Source organism: Aythya ferina (genome assembly GCF_964211825.1).
Source record: "Aythya ferina genome assembly, chromosome: 21".
In the NCBI taxonomy this organism is placed as follows: Eukaryota; Metazoa; Chordata; class Aves; order Anseriformes; family Anatidae; genus Aythya; species Aythya ferina.
This window is the reverse complement of record NC_140319.1, coordinates 4,197,642-4,214,500: the sequence shown is the minus strand read 5'-3', so window position 1 is coordinate 4,214,500 and position 16,859 is coordinate 4,197,642. Positions and strand designations below refer to the sequence as shown.

Here is a 16,859-nt window from a genome sequence, read left to right as displayed (position 1 = left end):
ATTTTTTTTATCAGTGCAGATATTACTGAAGGCTAATATTAAGTAGCAAAAAAACTTATTTGGAAAACTCAAATACTTCAAATTTGTGAATTTAGCTAAAAAACTATTCCAAATTCAGCATTCATAGGCAAAATAATGAAATGTATTTTAATAAGAGAAATGGAAATTACCATTGCTGCCCTCTGGGTACAAAAGCGGATCAAAAGCCTGACATTCAGAGGGTAGTGGACATTTTAGTACTTGAACAGAAAGTCTGAAGATAGTATTGGATTAAGAATAAATCTCCCACAAAAGCTTATCAACTGCTTGACAATTCTTTTTTTAATTCATTTAATGCAACCTGCAGATTCTTGCATTTTTTCACCTTGCATACTAATGTGTCATTTACTTTCTTCAATCGAACTGCCACCTTATTACAATAAGGTAAGGAGACCTAATATTGTAAATGGTGAAAATGTCAGTGATCAGTTGATATTTACACGTATCTGCAGAATTTGGGTAACTTTGATCTGTGAATTGTTCATCACAGTAAGGGCTAACTTAATACACCTTGCAGAGGTGATTTTTTGGAGAACTTAACATTACAAGATCACATGGCTTGTCTTTGCTTGCCTTGTAGTTATGTGACCAGAGAAATTACTGGGGCGAGTTCTGATGCTGATAGCAATACAATTCAGTGCAATTGATTCTATTGTATCACAATTCACACTTATGTAATAGCCAAATTTACATCTGAGTCAACTGTTTGCTGCTGGCAGCAAGGACAGACTAATGTTCTTAATGGCAGGATGACAGTGCTGCCCTAGCCAGCAACAGATAGACTCTAACAATCCCCAAGAGCATTGCACTACCATGTAGTCGCTTTCCTTTTCCTTTACTACTTAGCTCAAGCCTATCTATCCTCTGCCCTGTGCTTTAACAGACTTCCCAGCTTTAGGTAATGTAAGTGATCCGAGTAACCAAGTGCATATAAGAAGTTCTTCATAGCATTGCTTGCTTTCATTTTTCATTTATAACAGTTTAAAAGCACTTCTGTGCAGGGGACCGTTGTTACATGCATATTTTCTTGACAGCAAATGTTAAAGCTGGTTTAAAATGCACTTGGTAGTGGGGAATTGGATCAGTCTCCTCTGTTTTGCAGGATGTTGGTCAGATGCACAGTAAGGGAAAGGACACTAATGTTTTTCCTTTTAAACAGGATTAGTTGGTGGAATTCTACTGCAGTGTTTTAAGTACTTTTTTTTTTTTTTTTGGACAAGTTTAATGCTATGTTACACTCAGAGACCTGGCTTTTGAAAATGATATTGAGAAACCTAGCCAAAGCAAGGGCTGATCTAATTGAACTGAGATAATTAAAAAGGTGTGGCACAGCCAGGTAGATGAGGGCTGCCTTCATATTCAACCGGCTTTCAACTAAATAACCTGGTATTTAAAGAGCAATTTTCCTGTCTCTCTTTGCAGGGAGCTACCTCCCAGGTCTTATAGAGCATGTGTCATATGCCCTTTACAGTTTTGTTTCTTGACACGTAACTAGACTTCTTCTGAATGTTCTTGGCAGATTTTTCATGACAGTAAGCAATCAACCGAAGAGCTAATGTAGTGGGATTATTCCAAATGAGTACTTCCACAACTTAGAGTCAAGAGAGTGATGCAGGAAATAGTATTCCTCAGAAATATTACAAATTGCTAATGTAGAATGAATCACTGTGGAGGAAAACTGCACCCAAACGCTGTTTTAATGCTTTGTAGGGGTTTTCACAATTGTTGTAGTTTTTTTTATTTTCAGAGAAATCACTGACCTAATTCTGCACAGCCCTAGACAGAAGTTAGTGGAGTTAAACTGCACTAAGGACAGTACTAAATATGATGTCCCACCAACACAAAGTCCTTTGAAGTTCAAGCAATGGTATTTTTTAGGACATGTTTAAACCACCTCTTTGCTGTTTCTGCAGCAATATCTCCCTCCTGGGTACTGTGCAGTGATGTATTTGCTTTTGTGTTCACGGGCATAACTGTAGGGGATAAGCACACAAGTTCACAAACAAGGCTGGCAAGAGGGAAAATTCCCCTCTCACCACCCAAAAAGTAGCAACTTGTTCGTCCACAGTCCTGCAACCCATGGGGAATGGTGAATAATGTAATTAAGAGCCAGGAGTTTGTTAAAAAATGAATAAACTTTGTTCTGAAGACAGATGTCTCAGGCATCAAATGTTTTCAAGTTTAAATCTGACTTGTATGAAATCTGACTTGTATGTAGTGGTTTGTGTGGAAAGTAAGATACTTTATGTAAAATTATTATTTTGAGAATTGTAAATGGTATTCAGAAATGTAAGGCTGTTTATAGCACTGGAACTGACCAAACAATTTGTGCAAAGGAGGAACTCTACTGAATTTATTGCCACAGAAATCACTTTATTATTTCAGAAGATTCACAGAATTATTTATGTGAGCTTATCCAACGCCATTTTAACCACAGATATTTAAAAAATAATCAAGAAAAAAAGAATTGAGGCAGATCGCAGCAGGAACACGGGGGTCGCCAAGGCCTGTGAGGGCCGCGTTCCCCCCTCGCAACCGTCGCGCAGCCGAGGCCGACGCACGCACACAGCGGGGCAGTGCCCCCGCGTCCTGGCGCCGCTTCCTATAGGCTAACGGAGGGCCGACGCGGGTTCCGCCCCGAGCTCTGATTGGCTGTTCCGGCGGAGGAGCCGAATCGCCTTGTCCTCGGGGTTCGGCGGAGGGATTGAGTCAGGAAGAAGGGAGGGGCCCTCCAGGGAAGGCGTTCCCTCACGCCCCTTCGATTGGCTCTCGGCCGTGTCAATCTTATGATTGGCACTGCGGGGGGGCGGGCGGGGGCCGGCTCTGCGCGCGGCGATTGGCGAGCGGGAGGGAGGTGGGAGCCTCGGCGCGCGGCGATTGGCGGGCAGGACTCTCCTCCCTCCCCCGCGGAGGCGGGGCCGGGCGCAGAGCGCCGCGCTCCTGTCAGTGTGGGAGCGGCACCGTGGGGTGCGCATCGCTGCGCTCCCTCCTCCGGCCGCGGCCTTTTTCTCTCTTCCTTTCCCCGTTCCTTTCGCTTCCCTTTCGGTCTCAGCAGCGAAGCGTGATGGGGGCGGCCGCCTTTTGCCCTCCCTTCGCCGGCCCCGCCGCCTTCCCCAGCCGCTGACAGGGCCGGCGGCCCCCCGCGGCCTTCGGACGCCCCCAGGTGAGGCGCTGAGGGAGCGCGGCCCGGCGGGGGGGGGGCGGTTGCGGGGCGTCTCGGTGCCGAAACGCGGGGGGAGCCGGGGCTGGGCCGGGAGCTCCCGGGGCTGGGCTGTGGGGCCCCGGCCCCTCCTTGCCTGCGGCCGTCCCTTCCTTTCGCCTCTCCCCCTGGCGGCGCGGTCCCTTCCCGGTCTGGTCCCCGCCTGCATCCCGGCCGCGGGGGCCGCCGTCTTCCTCTTCATCATCATCCTCCTCCTCTTCCTCCTCCTCATCCTCCCCGGGCCGCCGAGCGCCCCCTCGGCGAGCCCCAGCCGCCCGCTGCGAGGAGGAGCCGAGAGCAGGGCTGTTTTCAGGGTGTCCGCTTGGGTTCTGGGCACCTCGAGGTAGTGCATTCCGGCCCTGGCTCCCGCACAGCACAAGTAGAGGCAGCCATGTTGGGATGACGAGCTGACAATCCGCCCTGAGCTGAGGCAGGGCGGCGGGCCTGGGAGGTTGGGGTCGCGGGCAGAATACGGGCACGAAACTGAGGCCAGCCAGCAAGAATTCACCGCACGCAGATACCGAATTCAGAGCTGTGCTCTGAGATAGGATCAAACACCACAAGACGTTCACGGTATTTTTCAAAAATATCTTTCCCTTCATTTCTAGCTCTTTCTCAACTCAGTTCTCTTCGTTATTGTGCAGTGATGTGTTGGTGAAGAGCCATCTGTTTATAGCATTTGATTTGTCAGTGCGTGGCCAAATTCTGCGCGGTTGTTTTATCTGGCATCATCACTTTATCCCAAAGCACTAAGATAGCAATTCGTAGTGTATGAGTTCAGCTGATATATCAGGCTGTCAGCACTACCTGATCCTTGGTGGGGGACCTAAATTTGGATTCCCTGCAGTCCCCTTGTTCATAAAGCCCTGCTGCTCTGAACAGCTGTTTTGTTAACTTTCCACATACCAATCGCTGTGCTTCTTCCCCTCCTTTCTCTAGAGCTAGTTTAGCGATTAAGTGATAAGCGTAGAAAGCGTTTTTTTGGTTGAAAACTTAGCACGTTCTCTGGTAGGCATACCGTATTGTTCGTTTCCTATACAAATATGACACAATGGCTGGTCGTGTTGAATAAAAACGATGCTTCTTTGTTTGTGACGTGTGTTTCTTTATTTGAATGTACAGATCTAGATTCTGACCATTGTAACAAGCCAAAAGTGGTTACAAAAACAACCTTACCTGAAGACACAAATAGCAATCTGATTCTTTGAATTCCTATTTTGTTAGTAACCATCTCAGGAAAGAGCAATATGCTCTGTAGCTTGCTGTAAATTGATTTGTCAGAACTTTCAAATACATCCAAGGATTCAAGTCTTAATGAACAGCTTATTTGTTTATACGTACCAAATCTCTTGAGACTGACTGGTGATTGACCAACATCATTGAGTTTGGCAGCTTGAATAGGAGAACAGGGTATTTAGATGACTTGTTTAGTGATATATTTTAGAAATAAAATCTCAGTACGTGGCTTATTGGGTGGATTTTGGAAATTTTTAAGTAATGGCTTAAAGTAAGTGGAAAATGAATACGTAGGGTTTGCTTTTGTGCTGGTAGAACTCAGTAAATTCTCAGACGCTGCCTACTGCCCATTTTACAGACAGTGGTGTATCATGTCAAGAAGTCAAATATGCATTTCACTTCCTTACTAAGTTCTCAATTGGATTCATACAGAAAAAGCATTTAAAGATATACAGCAAGTAGATTCTTTTCCAGACGTTAGGAGAATGATTCATTCCAGAATGAACATCAGCCTTCTAAGCCTGTAATGAACATATAACAGACAGCTTCATGTTCTTCAGATTGGTCTCCTAAATCTGTACCACAGGCTGCATTATACTTTTAGGCTTACTTTGTTGCAATTTGCATCTCCTGTTACCACTCTTAGATGGTGTTTGGTAGTATTAAGTGATACTGCAAGGAAATGTGAACCATGAAAAACCAGCTGTGGTTTATTTCTAACTTCTGTGATGCTGCTCAACTTGATCTTGCTTTGCCTTATAGTATCATTCTGTATGATGAAGGCAGTAATGCCTTTATAAAATATTATGACCAGTTAGACTTTAAAAAACAAACAAAACAATTTAGACGGTTTGGGGTTAATTTTCTTATTAATTAAAACTGAATCTTGCATAGTGAGGTGGTGTTTTGAACATCAAAAATCTGTGGGCAACAGCAAGTAGGCATTTTGCTTACTACAGCTATGAAAAGTGGAGTTGAGAATGAGACAAAATTAAATGCGGTGTAGTTTTAAATGAGCACAAAAGATAGGGTTGGAAAAAGTAACTTCAAAAGTCTACCAGTGATTTTTTTTTGCTAATGTAGTTGGTTCTGCGACCTGTTCTGTAAGTGTTTCTTCACAGCTCGGTTTCGAACAAGGCTATCATTTAGCTGGCGCATGTGGAACCTCTGGTGGTGTACTTTTCATGTTTTCTTGCTGTGAATCTGGTGTTTACTGGTGAAATTAGTTTCCCCTAATTTCAGCGTGTGGTTTGCTTGTTGGAGAGTAATGATTTCTGTTGATTGAAATGAAAACACAGTCAGGTTGCTCAAGGCACTTTCAGAGGACATTTCATTCGCACAATCACCGTGTTGTTCTTCAGCCGCTGTTTGAGAAGAGCAGGGATAGCATTTTGTGAAAGTACTTTTATTTGTGAGGGTTTTCCTTGTCGGTGGCCATAAGCTGATTTGGCTCCTTTCCTGAGGTCTTTCAACAAACGCTAATGAATCCTGTTTTGATATCACCCCCAACTGTTTTCTGTTATTGGTTTTGGTAGTTTAAAGGATTAAAAAAGAATAGAGTAGAAGTGAGAAGCTCTTGATTCAGTACCGTGCAGATCTCTGTTTTATTAAAGCTCTGTTTCAGTGTTAGGTATTTTTGTATATGTACTGCAGGAGGAGGAAGAGAGATCAGAGCCCAGTATCATGTGAGATAAAGGATTTGAGCAGAGAAGCTCCAAATAAGTGAAATGTTTCCCATGCAGCAGGATGAGTTTCTAGAACTGTTGTTCCATGCTAACGCTGGGATGCTTTTGAATGCATCAGTACCAGGAGAATAAGTGCCTAGCAGTGCATGGCATTGTGTTACGGGCAGCTTTGTTTTCTTCTCCATAAGTCTATGTTCTACTCTGTGTGCAGATAATCTAATTTTACTTATTTTCACAGTAAAAGATAAATCTTTATCTTCTCCTTTAATTGCCATTTAAACGTCAAAGTTTGCCTGAAGTGAGGATTCTGCTCTGTGCTTGGGTCATTGAGAGGAGCTTGGTGGTGGTGTGATGCTGCCTCCTGTAGAGGATTCAGGTGTCCAGTTCTTGTTGGTGAGAAGTGATTGAGTTCTGCAGGACTGCACTCTGTGTGATATAGATTATAAAACAGCATTGAAGCAAAAGATAGTATATTACTGAGAGACAAACTTTCTTATGTAACCTATTTACAACCTTAGTTGTCTTACTTTCTGGTCAGTTAAACCAGTCAGAGTGCCCTGAAGGGCATCAGACTCCTCCAACGGACACAGCTCCTCTAAGTGCCCGCCTTCCACTCCGCTGCAGTCAAGTGTGTCTCATGGACCAGGCATGCATCGGGAGTGCTTTCTGGTGCACTTAGTTGTAAAATGGTTTCTGTTTAAAAAGTAGCTGCCAGCAGCACTTTGGCATTTCTGGGGGCAGGAAGAACGTTGGCCTGGTTTAGAGGTATTCAAAATTTTTTAAAAGTAGATGATTCTTTCAATCTGTCATCTGTTTTCCATCTTCTTGTATTTATTCGTTGGTTAGCTGTAGATATTAATGTAGTACTCAGAGGTATTTCTGTGAGTACATCAGAAAAAAAATCTTTATATGTGAGACTTCGATGTGAAGGGAATGTGAGCTCCTTAAGTTTCATAAATCATATGACAAGACTACATTGTATTGTTTTTAAATCTCTTCATGAATGCCTTTACCTTCATTTATTGGTCCTTGTAGCAAGGTGTCAAAATTATGGTTTCACCTTAAATAAGGGTAGATAGAGAAAAGGCAGCTGAGAACCACCAAGCCGGTGTTAGGCGGGGTTTCCAAAGTCTACATCCTGAGAAATCTGTGAAATTGGTTGCGAGTTCGTGTTTTGTTGTCCCTTCCTGTGATGTGCCACACCCTCGGAAAACTCCACGTAACCATCATTTTCTGCAGTCTGGCCAAGTAAACCCCTAAGCTATGAACTCGATAATAACAGAGACTTTGCTCTTGATAGAACTCTTTAGAAGCAGAATGCCGACTTGGCCACGTTCAGTAGCATTCCTGTTCCGTAGCAGCAATATTCGGGGTCAGTTGAATAATGCTGCTGGCTGTATCCAGATTAGTCTGTCACTTAGCTTTCCTGGGAGGGCACAGACACTTATGCAAGGGTTGTATTAGGAAGGGAGAGCAAAACTTCTCCTGAGTGGAAGGTTATAATGAAGGTACAGATTCGACACGCTTTGTTATACAAAACCTCTGTAAAACAACCACAGAATCTCCTTGAAGCTTTGCAAACAATGCTAATTCATTCCCATTACCTCTCTGCTCTAGTCTGTGTTCAGGTTTTTAGTGAAACTTCTTGAGCTATCATTAGTACAGAATTCTAATGGTTCAAGTTGATTATTAAAGCCATTCAAGTGTGTCTGTCTCCCAACTAGTTATTCTTGCCAGTTTGCTGTACCACTGGCATTGAAATTCAGTTGGCTTGTTCCTATGGATGTTCCTAATCATGTAGTCTGGTGAGCCACCTTAGGTACAGACTAAAATAAAGAACGCTTTAAATTGCTGCTTTTGCTTGGTGGAATAATTTAATTTCCATCTTCTCCATGTGATGGCATTAATGAAGGAATGCAGTTTTATTAAAATCTTCTGTGTGAAGGTGTGTCATCGCTTGAACGAAGCGTGTAGAAGCATTTTTACCAGCTAGAAAGCTTTAGAGCTGATATGCTTTCGCTTTTGATCTGCTAGTACATTGTCATCTAGTAACATTGTGATTACAACCCTAAAATGAGCATTTCGTTGTGTGTGGATGTAGCTAACCATAAAAGAAGCTTTCAAGTTTTCCAGGCCAGGCATGCTGACTTGTGCAGAGAAGGGTTCTGCCTGTGTTAGCTTGGACTCAAGTTAGAGATGTCTCCATTGAGTCAGACCAAAATTCACCTAGCCCATGAATCCTTTCTTCAGCATACACAGGTATTTAAATGTAATGCTAAAATATAAAGATAACACCTTCTCAGTCTACTCTTCCAGGTTCTGATTGCCTGTGGCGTGTAGCTTGTTTTTTTATTGGGCCTTGAATGACTTCTTTAAATCTGTCTTACTGGTTTTTGAGCCCTCGTTAGACTTCAGTACTGTCAGTGTCCTGTGGCAATAAGTTAAACTCCTTAATGGTAGATCAGGTGGAAAACTTGCTTCTAATGGAATCAGCTGGTTGGGGGCAATGCAACTGAACCAAACTGTTCCATCTCTGCATTGCACCGCTGGCTCAGATGGACATGCCTGGAGGTTTGGGTTGTGGGTATGATGGATGGTTTCCTGCTGCTAAAGTGCTGCATCATTTGGATGTGGTAGGGAGGATTTGAACAAGTACTTTGATAATGAATGAAGATGAACTCACTGGTGAACATTTGCGGAAGATACAGATAGTAATATTTACCCTAAAGGCGATAATTTTTGCTTCCTCTTCATCCCTATGGAGTAGTGTGTCCTTTCATCGCTAGATATACAAGTTAGTTAGGGAGATTTTTTTCTTTGAGGAGTTTCCCAGTAGTGCAAAGGGTTCTTTAAAGTTGTTGCCTGCACCCTTTTGTCCGGAATGGGGTGTACTAAAAGTCAGCGTGGGCTGGCCCACTTCACTTGTGTTAGTTTTACTATTATTGCTAGGGCATTGTGGCAGCAGGGGTTGACAGCTAGAGCACATAGGCATGTAGTATATGGCAGCTAGCTCATTCTGAAATCTAAGCAGCTGTATCTTTGCTGCTAAAATTATCTCTGTTAGGTTAAGCCTAACACATGTTGCAACCAGATCTGTTGGTATTAGTGTCCCTTCTTTCTTGGAAGAAAACCAAGTAATGAAAACAAATCTGTTTGTACGCTTCAAAAGAAACTGCTTTGGGTGACAAACTTTGGAACAGGGAGACAGCATACAGGTGCTGTTAAGTGTATTTCTAGCTCTGTCCTTGAAGTGACAGCTTGTTGCATGGGGGGGGGGGGGGTTGCTGGAAGGGAGCTGAAGTTATCAAATCACTTTGTACAACCTCTTTTTTTTTTTTTAACAGCATTGTGAAAGCACTAGCTGAAATAATCAAAGTGTATTTTTTTTTTCTTTAGAAGACGCCAGCAAGAAGGTAAACTTGGAAGGATTCTGACCCCTTCACTTTTAATTTCTTGACCGCACTACAAGCAACCAGAATGTCGGGGGCTTCTGTGAAGGTGGCTGTTCGGGTGCGGCCCTTCAACTCCCGAGAAACCAGCAAAGAATCCAAATGTATCATCCAGATGCAAGGCAACTCAACCAGTAAGTTTATTTTAATTGCATGAGGGAGTCTCTCTTTCTCCTCTCCCTCTCTGCTTAATTGTATTCTTTTTATCAGACTAAACTTGTTCTGTGTACATTACATCATCTAGAATTACCCTGTTAGGAAACCTTCATCTCCTCTGAGGCTGTCATTGCAAACTAAATTATCTCTGGATTTCACTAGAAAGTCTAAGTCATGAGTGTCTTGATTTCAGTGCTGTTGCTTACGGTGTGTGCTTGCGGTGAGTTGTGAATTCTGCAGGAAAATTAGGATACAGAAGTGAAAACCTTTTTGGTTAACTTCAGTATGTGGGAATATCACGTGGACTGACAGATACAGGGATGTGGTAGGCCGCCAGATGATAATGCTTGTGGTATATCTCATGCTCGGGTCTGCTGCTTTACTTCCTAATTTGCTTATTTGGCAGTCTGTGCTTTTGTTTAGGAGCATAGTTGGAGTGAGACAACTGAGGGAAAAAAATACCAGGTTTTATGCTTTCCAGACTAGATGGCAGAGCAATGGACTCCTCTAACCAATTAGAAGTGTTAGGTTTATTAACTAACTAATGTGGATCAGATTAGGAGGAGAACATTCTTCTTATGGGAAACTGAATATGGACACGCCATTAATTGATTTTTATGTGCGTCTGAAAATATTGGTACAATTTTCAGCAGTGTTGTGTAGACTGAGCTATACTTATAAATGGATCTTCTGGTGGTAGTTTTTTATTGTCGGGTAATGAAGTCATGTCTTGCACGTACCTTAAGGAAGTAACATTCTAAGAGTGCTGAGTTACTTCCCTGTGATTAGTTGCGTATTTGCTGTTAATAGAAAGGTTACATACGCCCCCCCCCCCCGCTTTTTATTTCCCTTTTAGTTGAGGCTGTACTTCAGTCTGCTTATGCAATGGTATCTGTGGTGTCAGTCAGATCCTGTACAATGTTTGTGGTTCAGTGAAAGAGAGGCATCATGCAGAAGAGACCTCACGCTTTTCAGTGCAATGACTTCTTATCTTCAGACCTTCTGTGGAATATTTCCTGGAGAGACAATTTTGAGCTGGATTTTCAAGATTCCATTTAAAATGAGGGGAAAAAAAGTGTTTAGAAGTGTTCCTATGTAGAAGCAGGACCTTGTATCCAAACACTGCCTGCCAACTTTCAGACCGAAACAGCGAGAAGGGAAGAACTGTAGGCTCCAATAGATGGCATTTATTATGGAAATGCCACCAAGCTCCAAACTACAGCAGCACTGCTGGGTGCCTCTGTAATAGGTTTTCTCTCTGCTGTCATGACGTGATGGCAATAATTTTAGAAGCTTGAGATTGCTTAACTCCAGGAGCCTGTGGAAACTGTTTGTGCTACAGTGACAAGGGTGACCAGAGAATCTCTGTCAGCCTGTCTGTCAACGACTATAGAAGTCAGCATAGAAAAAACCACCGGTTCTGTTTCTGAATGCTAGAGCCGCGCTGCAGAGACACTTGAATGGTCAAGAGATTGTGTTAGCTTTCAAAAGGAGAAAAATACTTTGTGATTTATCTCGTTGGAAATTTCTTTATGGCTTTTTGCTGTATTTGGTATTCTGGAAATGTTTAATCTGCAGCCTTCTGTGTGAGTCTTATGGCTGTGGTACAAGATGGGTGATACGACAGATGGTCAGGTTTAAGTCATCAGGGGCCATTACAGGCTGTGGGAAAGGAGCCGTCAGTTTCAGTAGTTACACGTTCTTACGGTGTGGGGGCTATTTTCCTCGTATTCCCTTCTTTGAAGAGACATTCAGAAGACAGCTGTAGACAGAGGAGTAATTTTCCCTCAATGAACAGAAAAGGTTCTTATGATAAAAGATAAGAAAAAGGCATTGTTTGATGGAAAAACCTGAGCAGAAATCTTCCTCTCAAAAATGAGTTAAACTGTCTGATGCACATAACTTCAGGCTGAAATCTTTCTGGTGTGCTTCCAGCCTAGGTGCATAAGTACTGTGGCTATTTTTTTCCATTCTTTCTGACTGCTGTAATCTTGCAGCCTCTCAGTTACATTATTGAAATAATTACTATAAAGTTTGGAACTTGTTGGCTAAAAGCAGACTACAGAAAGTGATGCTAATGCACCATATGATGCTGCAGTTGAAAAATAAAGGGGAATCAGTCATAATTTTTGTAAGGCACTGGAGTGCCAGTCTTGTACCCTCAACCATGTGGTGAAGTGAACAAGGCTTAGATAGCTTACCTCTGAGAAGGTTATTTTTTCAATTGTGCACTGGTCAAGTTGACAGGCGGCAAATCTGAGAAGCTGGTGGAATGCGGGATAGTAACTACTTTAAGTCTCCAAGGCAGTTCAGGTTCCCTTATCTTGGAATTAAAGTTGACTATTGTGATGAACAGGATTCATGAAGCAGTGTGAAGTCGGATAACCAAGAAGGGATTTTGCCTGCTACTTGAGCCTTATTTTCTTCTGTATTGATTGGCCAAGCTGAGTGAATCCTGAGTTTAAATAGCATCCAAGTCTGAGTTTTGTAACTATACTGGCAATATAGGCAGAATCTGTGCTATAGTGAAACCAAAGTGAATCACTCGGTGTTATTTTAAGAAGAGCAGTATAGAAATGTAGATAAGTATGTCACAGGTATGCTCCATTTATCCTTTCCTAATGAATGCATGCAGAAAATGTTTTGTGAGGCATCCATAATCAAGTATTGTTGAAGTTGGAATGCTGGAATTCAGGGTTGTTTCCTGATGTACTGCTTTTGTTTGTCAGTTTTTGTGTGAATTCAGCTGTTTATACTTTTTGGAGTGCCTGCTATTCATGGGGGACTTGCCAGCAAAATATAGCATTCTCCTGGGCTAGAAAGCTTATTCTCAGTTTCGTTCTGTGGTTTAACTTTGCATTCGAAACAAAACAAGTGTAATTTTGCAAGCTTCAGGTCTCCTCCAGAATTAACTTGGCCTTGGCTTTTAGGTTACTTGTATGTGGTCAAGGCCTTTAATCGAGGTCTGTAGGGAAACTGATTTCTAAAAATTCTCAGTATTTAAAAAATGTCAGTGTAGCTGACAAGCTGTAGTTCTGTTTCTTAAAATGTCAGAGAAAGTTCTTGCAAAGTGCTTTACCCTGCTATGTTAAGAACACTAATGATGCAGTGACAGTTAAGTCAGTTAACAAGGAAATGTTTCTGTTTCTGTTTCAACAATCCACATTTAAACTTGAAACATATAGAAATCACTTGACATGTGGTTTGTGGTGCAGCAATTGAACTAATGAAATACACAAAAGTAACTAAACCTGAAAGTAATGAATACAGCAGTGCTCCTGCAAGAAGTGCTCTTACTGTGAGCAGGCAGGATTTCTGTGTTTCTGTCTCAAGGGTGCAGAATATGGAAATTCTGAAATCAGAAACATTTTTTGTCTTGTATTATAAAGTCTTTGTTTTCCTTTACGGTTGTGGAAGGTGGTGAGCTGCAGTGATACAGTATCATGCAGGCAAAGCATTGTCAGAGTGCATCACTGAGTCTTTCTGGTTCTGGAATGTATATTGCAAAAATGGAATTCTGCAGTCCAGCTCGAGTCACATGTGCTTACTGCATTAAGGGGCTGGTATTTTGGCAGAAAGCCTGTGCTGCTCAGATCGTATCAGATTGCAGATGGTATCCATTTGAATCATCCTGTCAGTTCTTCAGTGGAAAAGGGAGAACTGGGGGGACAGAAGAATAAAAGACAATAGAGGAATTCCTAAAGACAGGAGATGTTAGAAGCTGCAAAATCCTACTACTTAAGTTAATTTGGGAATGTGAAATTATTTCAAGAAAATAAGACATAATGCCACCATCAAGTAATTAAATAAAAATAATTAAAAAGACATTAACTGAGTGGGATTCTTTTCTTAAAAGAGCTTCCTTGTATTTTATTATCATCACTTAGGACTTCAGGGAAAAAAATAAGGCATGCTTTAAAAGTACTTGCTATGCAAGCAGGTAGTCCAGTATAATCTGGTGCACACATACCGTCTCAGGTCTAGGCACGAGATGGTTCTGTTTGCAGCATTGCCCCTAATCCAGTCACCAGTGCCAGGGTTCCTGGTGAGAGATGTATGTACCTTGAGGGAAAAGTTAATGGGCTCCAAAGACTTTTCATATTGATAATTAACTCCCTGGGGTGATCCCTCTGCTAGCAGTCCTTACGATCAGTTAGCTTGACATGGTGTAATGCATCGTTTGTTCCATATTTGCCATTATGGAATACTTTCAAGTGAAATTTGGTGGTAGTGGTCTTGCAAGTTACGTTTGTGGTGGTAGTTTGATAAAATCCCCCATAAAACTGAAAAAGACTGAAACTTCTTAGATAACCCTAATGCAGTTTAGTCTTTCCCTCTGAGACAATTGTATTTCGTTTTTGTCAGTCTTTATATTTGGAAGTTTATCCGCTTTTGTGTTTTCCTTAATTTACTGGATATATAGCTTTATCATGCTTGGGGGTGAAACTTGCTAGCAGCTTTTTGATATGAGATTTCAAGAGCAGGTCTTGAAGCACTGGCTGTCAGCATACTTTGCTTGGTTGTTTTATTGTTAACTCCTGCTTGCTCTTTTTTTGTTCAGGGTGGTTTGCACCAATGCATCTTACAACATTCGTTAGTGTCAGTCCATTCTATAAATTACTCTTTTTTATGGTGAGTGGGAAAAAGATCCTGCTGCATAATATATGGGGTGAGAGGTGAGCTATAGATCTGAAAGTATTTCATGTCAGTGGTTCTTGTATCAGTTTTTTAAATATTTCAAATATAAATAACGTTGGCAGCTGCTGCCTTAAATTACTGAAATAAAAAGCCAAACTGTTCTTTTTCTAAAGAGCTTCTTAGTGTTATGGTGCTTTTGTGGTGTTTGTTTTGTTTTTGGTCGAAATGATTTGATAATCCTTCTGTCCATAAATAAATAATGCAAAAAAAAAAAAAAAAAAAGTTGAAATGAAGCAGAGGTTCAAGCTATTAGCTACAAGACAGTATTTAGATAGTCATCGCTAGTGGAGAGCCTAGTTGGCTTTTTCTTTTAAAAAGCTGGATAAGTGGAGAAAACTAAAATAATGAAGACAGGAAATAAGGAATTGTCCTACTTGTAATATGTCTTGTGTAATTGATTGTGCATTAGATAATGAAGATATGTTTTAGCATCTCATAACGTGTTGTAGCTTGTGGGTGCCAGTGAAGGGGGTGAAACACATTTTTCAAACTCAGGTTCATGTGAGATTACTGTGTACTCTGATTTTGCCACAAACTGTGCAAAATGCAGCTGCACAGCCTCGGTATATTTAAAGATGGGAGGGCAATTGAATCCTCAGGCTAGGACTGAAAGGGGATTTTAGATGGGGAGAAAAAAATCCTTTTTGTCTTCTTAACTCAGTGATAGTCTTTGTAGCTTTGTAATGTTGGAAAGTTCTTTTCTGGACTGCTTAAGGTATTTAATGAAAACAGGGACAGTGGAGCAGTCCTGGCTGCCAGTAACAATAGTCCCAGCTGCTGCTGCAGACAGATGGCAACTAGGTTCTCAGGCAGGCATCCCTGGTGTCAGGAAAGCTTTGTAAGGATTTCTGGAGTTAATTTGTAGAGGTTGGGGGGGAATCTTTTTTTTTTTTTTTTTTCTAATTGTGTTTTTTCCTGAAGGTGTCTGAACTTTAAAAAAATAAAACAAAAAAATAATAATAGAAGAGCATCTAATTTGAGTCCCTTTTTTCTTCTTCTTCTGAGATGAGTCCTGCTTTATGCAGCTGTTCTGAAGCAAAATAAAAATGAGTGGGAAAGTAGGACTTAGCCTTGCGGGGATTTAATTTATGGTGCTCTTTGTGTAAATTACTTACTTCAAATATAATGCTAAAATTGCTGGTGTTTGGATAACATGAAAGTGAAAAGTACTGAAAGGTCCTTGGAGCAAGGTAGCCTAATCAGTTATTCATCTAGCCCTTTACTGGTGTACACGGACAGGGTTTAATTGTTAAAATTGGCCTTTTTCATTGTTATGGGTCTCTAAAAAGTACTAACCTCTTTCAAAGAAGCTTACTCCTTAGGGTAAATGAGTAGGATTTGCTGATCTTTTGCGTTCTGATCCAACTCCTGTCTGGTTTCTGAATGAAAAGCAGTCCTGAATGGCAAAGAAACCCCATTGTGTGTGCATGCCTTCAAGGGAATACATGTATAAAGTTGTTTTTTTCTTCCTTGAGGTAGCATTCTGTAAGCGTAGTTCAGATATTTTCCCAATACACATGCCTTAGTGAAGCTAATCTTTGGTTTAAGTTACTGGTGAGAGAAGTCCTTAGTGAGAACCTGGCTTTCCTTTAGACTGGCACTGAGGATTTGTAGGTAGTAATGTAGTGGGAATCTGTGGAGTGGCTGCTACACAGGTAGGAAAGGCAAGCAAGGAGTTTAGTGTGGTGGCTTTACCTAATACCTCTTCCTCCTCTTATAAATCACAAATGAGACATTTTCAATGAAACTACAGAGTAGGTGGGAAGATTGACTTTTATAGATAGTTCAGTCTCAACTCTCAATCTGTTTTCTGGAAATGAATAATTTTAGATTAAAAGAAAAAATAAGCATACCGTTTCCAATACGGCTTGTGCCTGTCAAGAAGCAGGCACAAGTTCTTAAAGCCTGTCTTGATTAGTGTTTATTTTCAACATCCAGCTTGTTTTTCATCTTTTAAAGTGTTTCCAGTTTTTTTGCTTGCATCTTGAGATTGCATCAGGAAGATAAACTGAAGTGGAAGAAAGTCACTTAACCCCATCCACATTTTGTGGTCTGTATGTGCACATAACTGTGGTTGTTAAAACAAAATGAATGTTTGACCAGTTTGTTAATACACACTGCAGTCATGGCAGGTGTTATAAAAGCTGGCTGCCTTTTGAGAAGGTACTCGGTGTGTCCTGTGGAAGATGCCTAAATTGCTTTGCAGGGGAGGTTGAACTGGGAGCTCACGTGAAAGACAAGTCACGGTCACGGCGCTGGTGATGACCCAAGTTCCTCTACTGCCTCTCCCGTCACCGGTTACCACACTTGTTGCAAGTCCCATAACAGGCAAGAGAAGGCTTGAATGCAAGCTGGCTCCGAGAGAAAATGGAGGCAATTGCTGTTCTCTTTAAATAG

General features: G+C 41.6%; 1 protein-coding gene across 10 annotated transcripts in view; it reads left to right on the top strand.

The window, feature by feature from the left end:
• Nucleotides 1-2,968: 2,968 nt before the first annotated feature.
• Nucleotides 2,969-16,859, top strand: part of KIF1B (kinesin family member 1B) — a 95,784-nt gene continuing 81,893 nt past the window's right edge. For 9 of the 10 annotated variants that reach the window (XM_084494907.1, XM_084494905.1, XM_084494903.1 and 6 more), the window contains exons 1-2: nt 2,969-3,202; nt 9,556-9,742. In XM_084494907.1, the coding sequence (XP_084351033.1) occupies nt 9,637-9,742 (106 nt within the window). In that variant the 5' untranslated portion in view covers nt 2,969-3,202; nt 9,556-9,636. The remainder of the gene's footprint in view (nt 3,203-9,555; nt 9,743-16,859) is intronic. The other variant, XM_084494901.1, reaches the window with a different exon arrangement.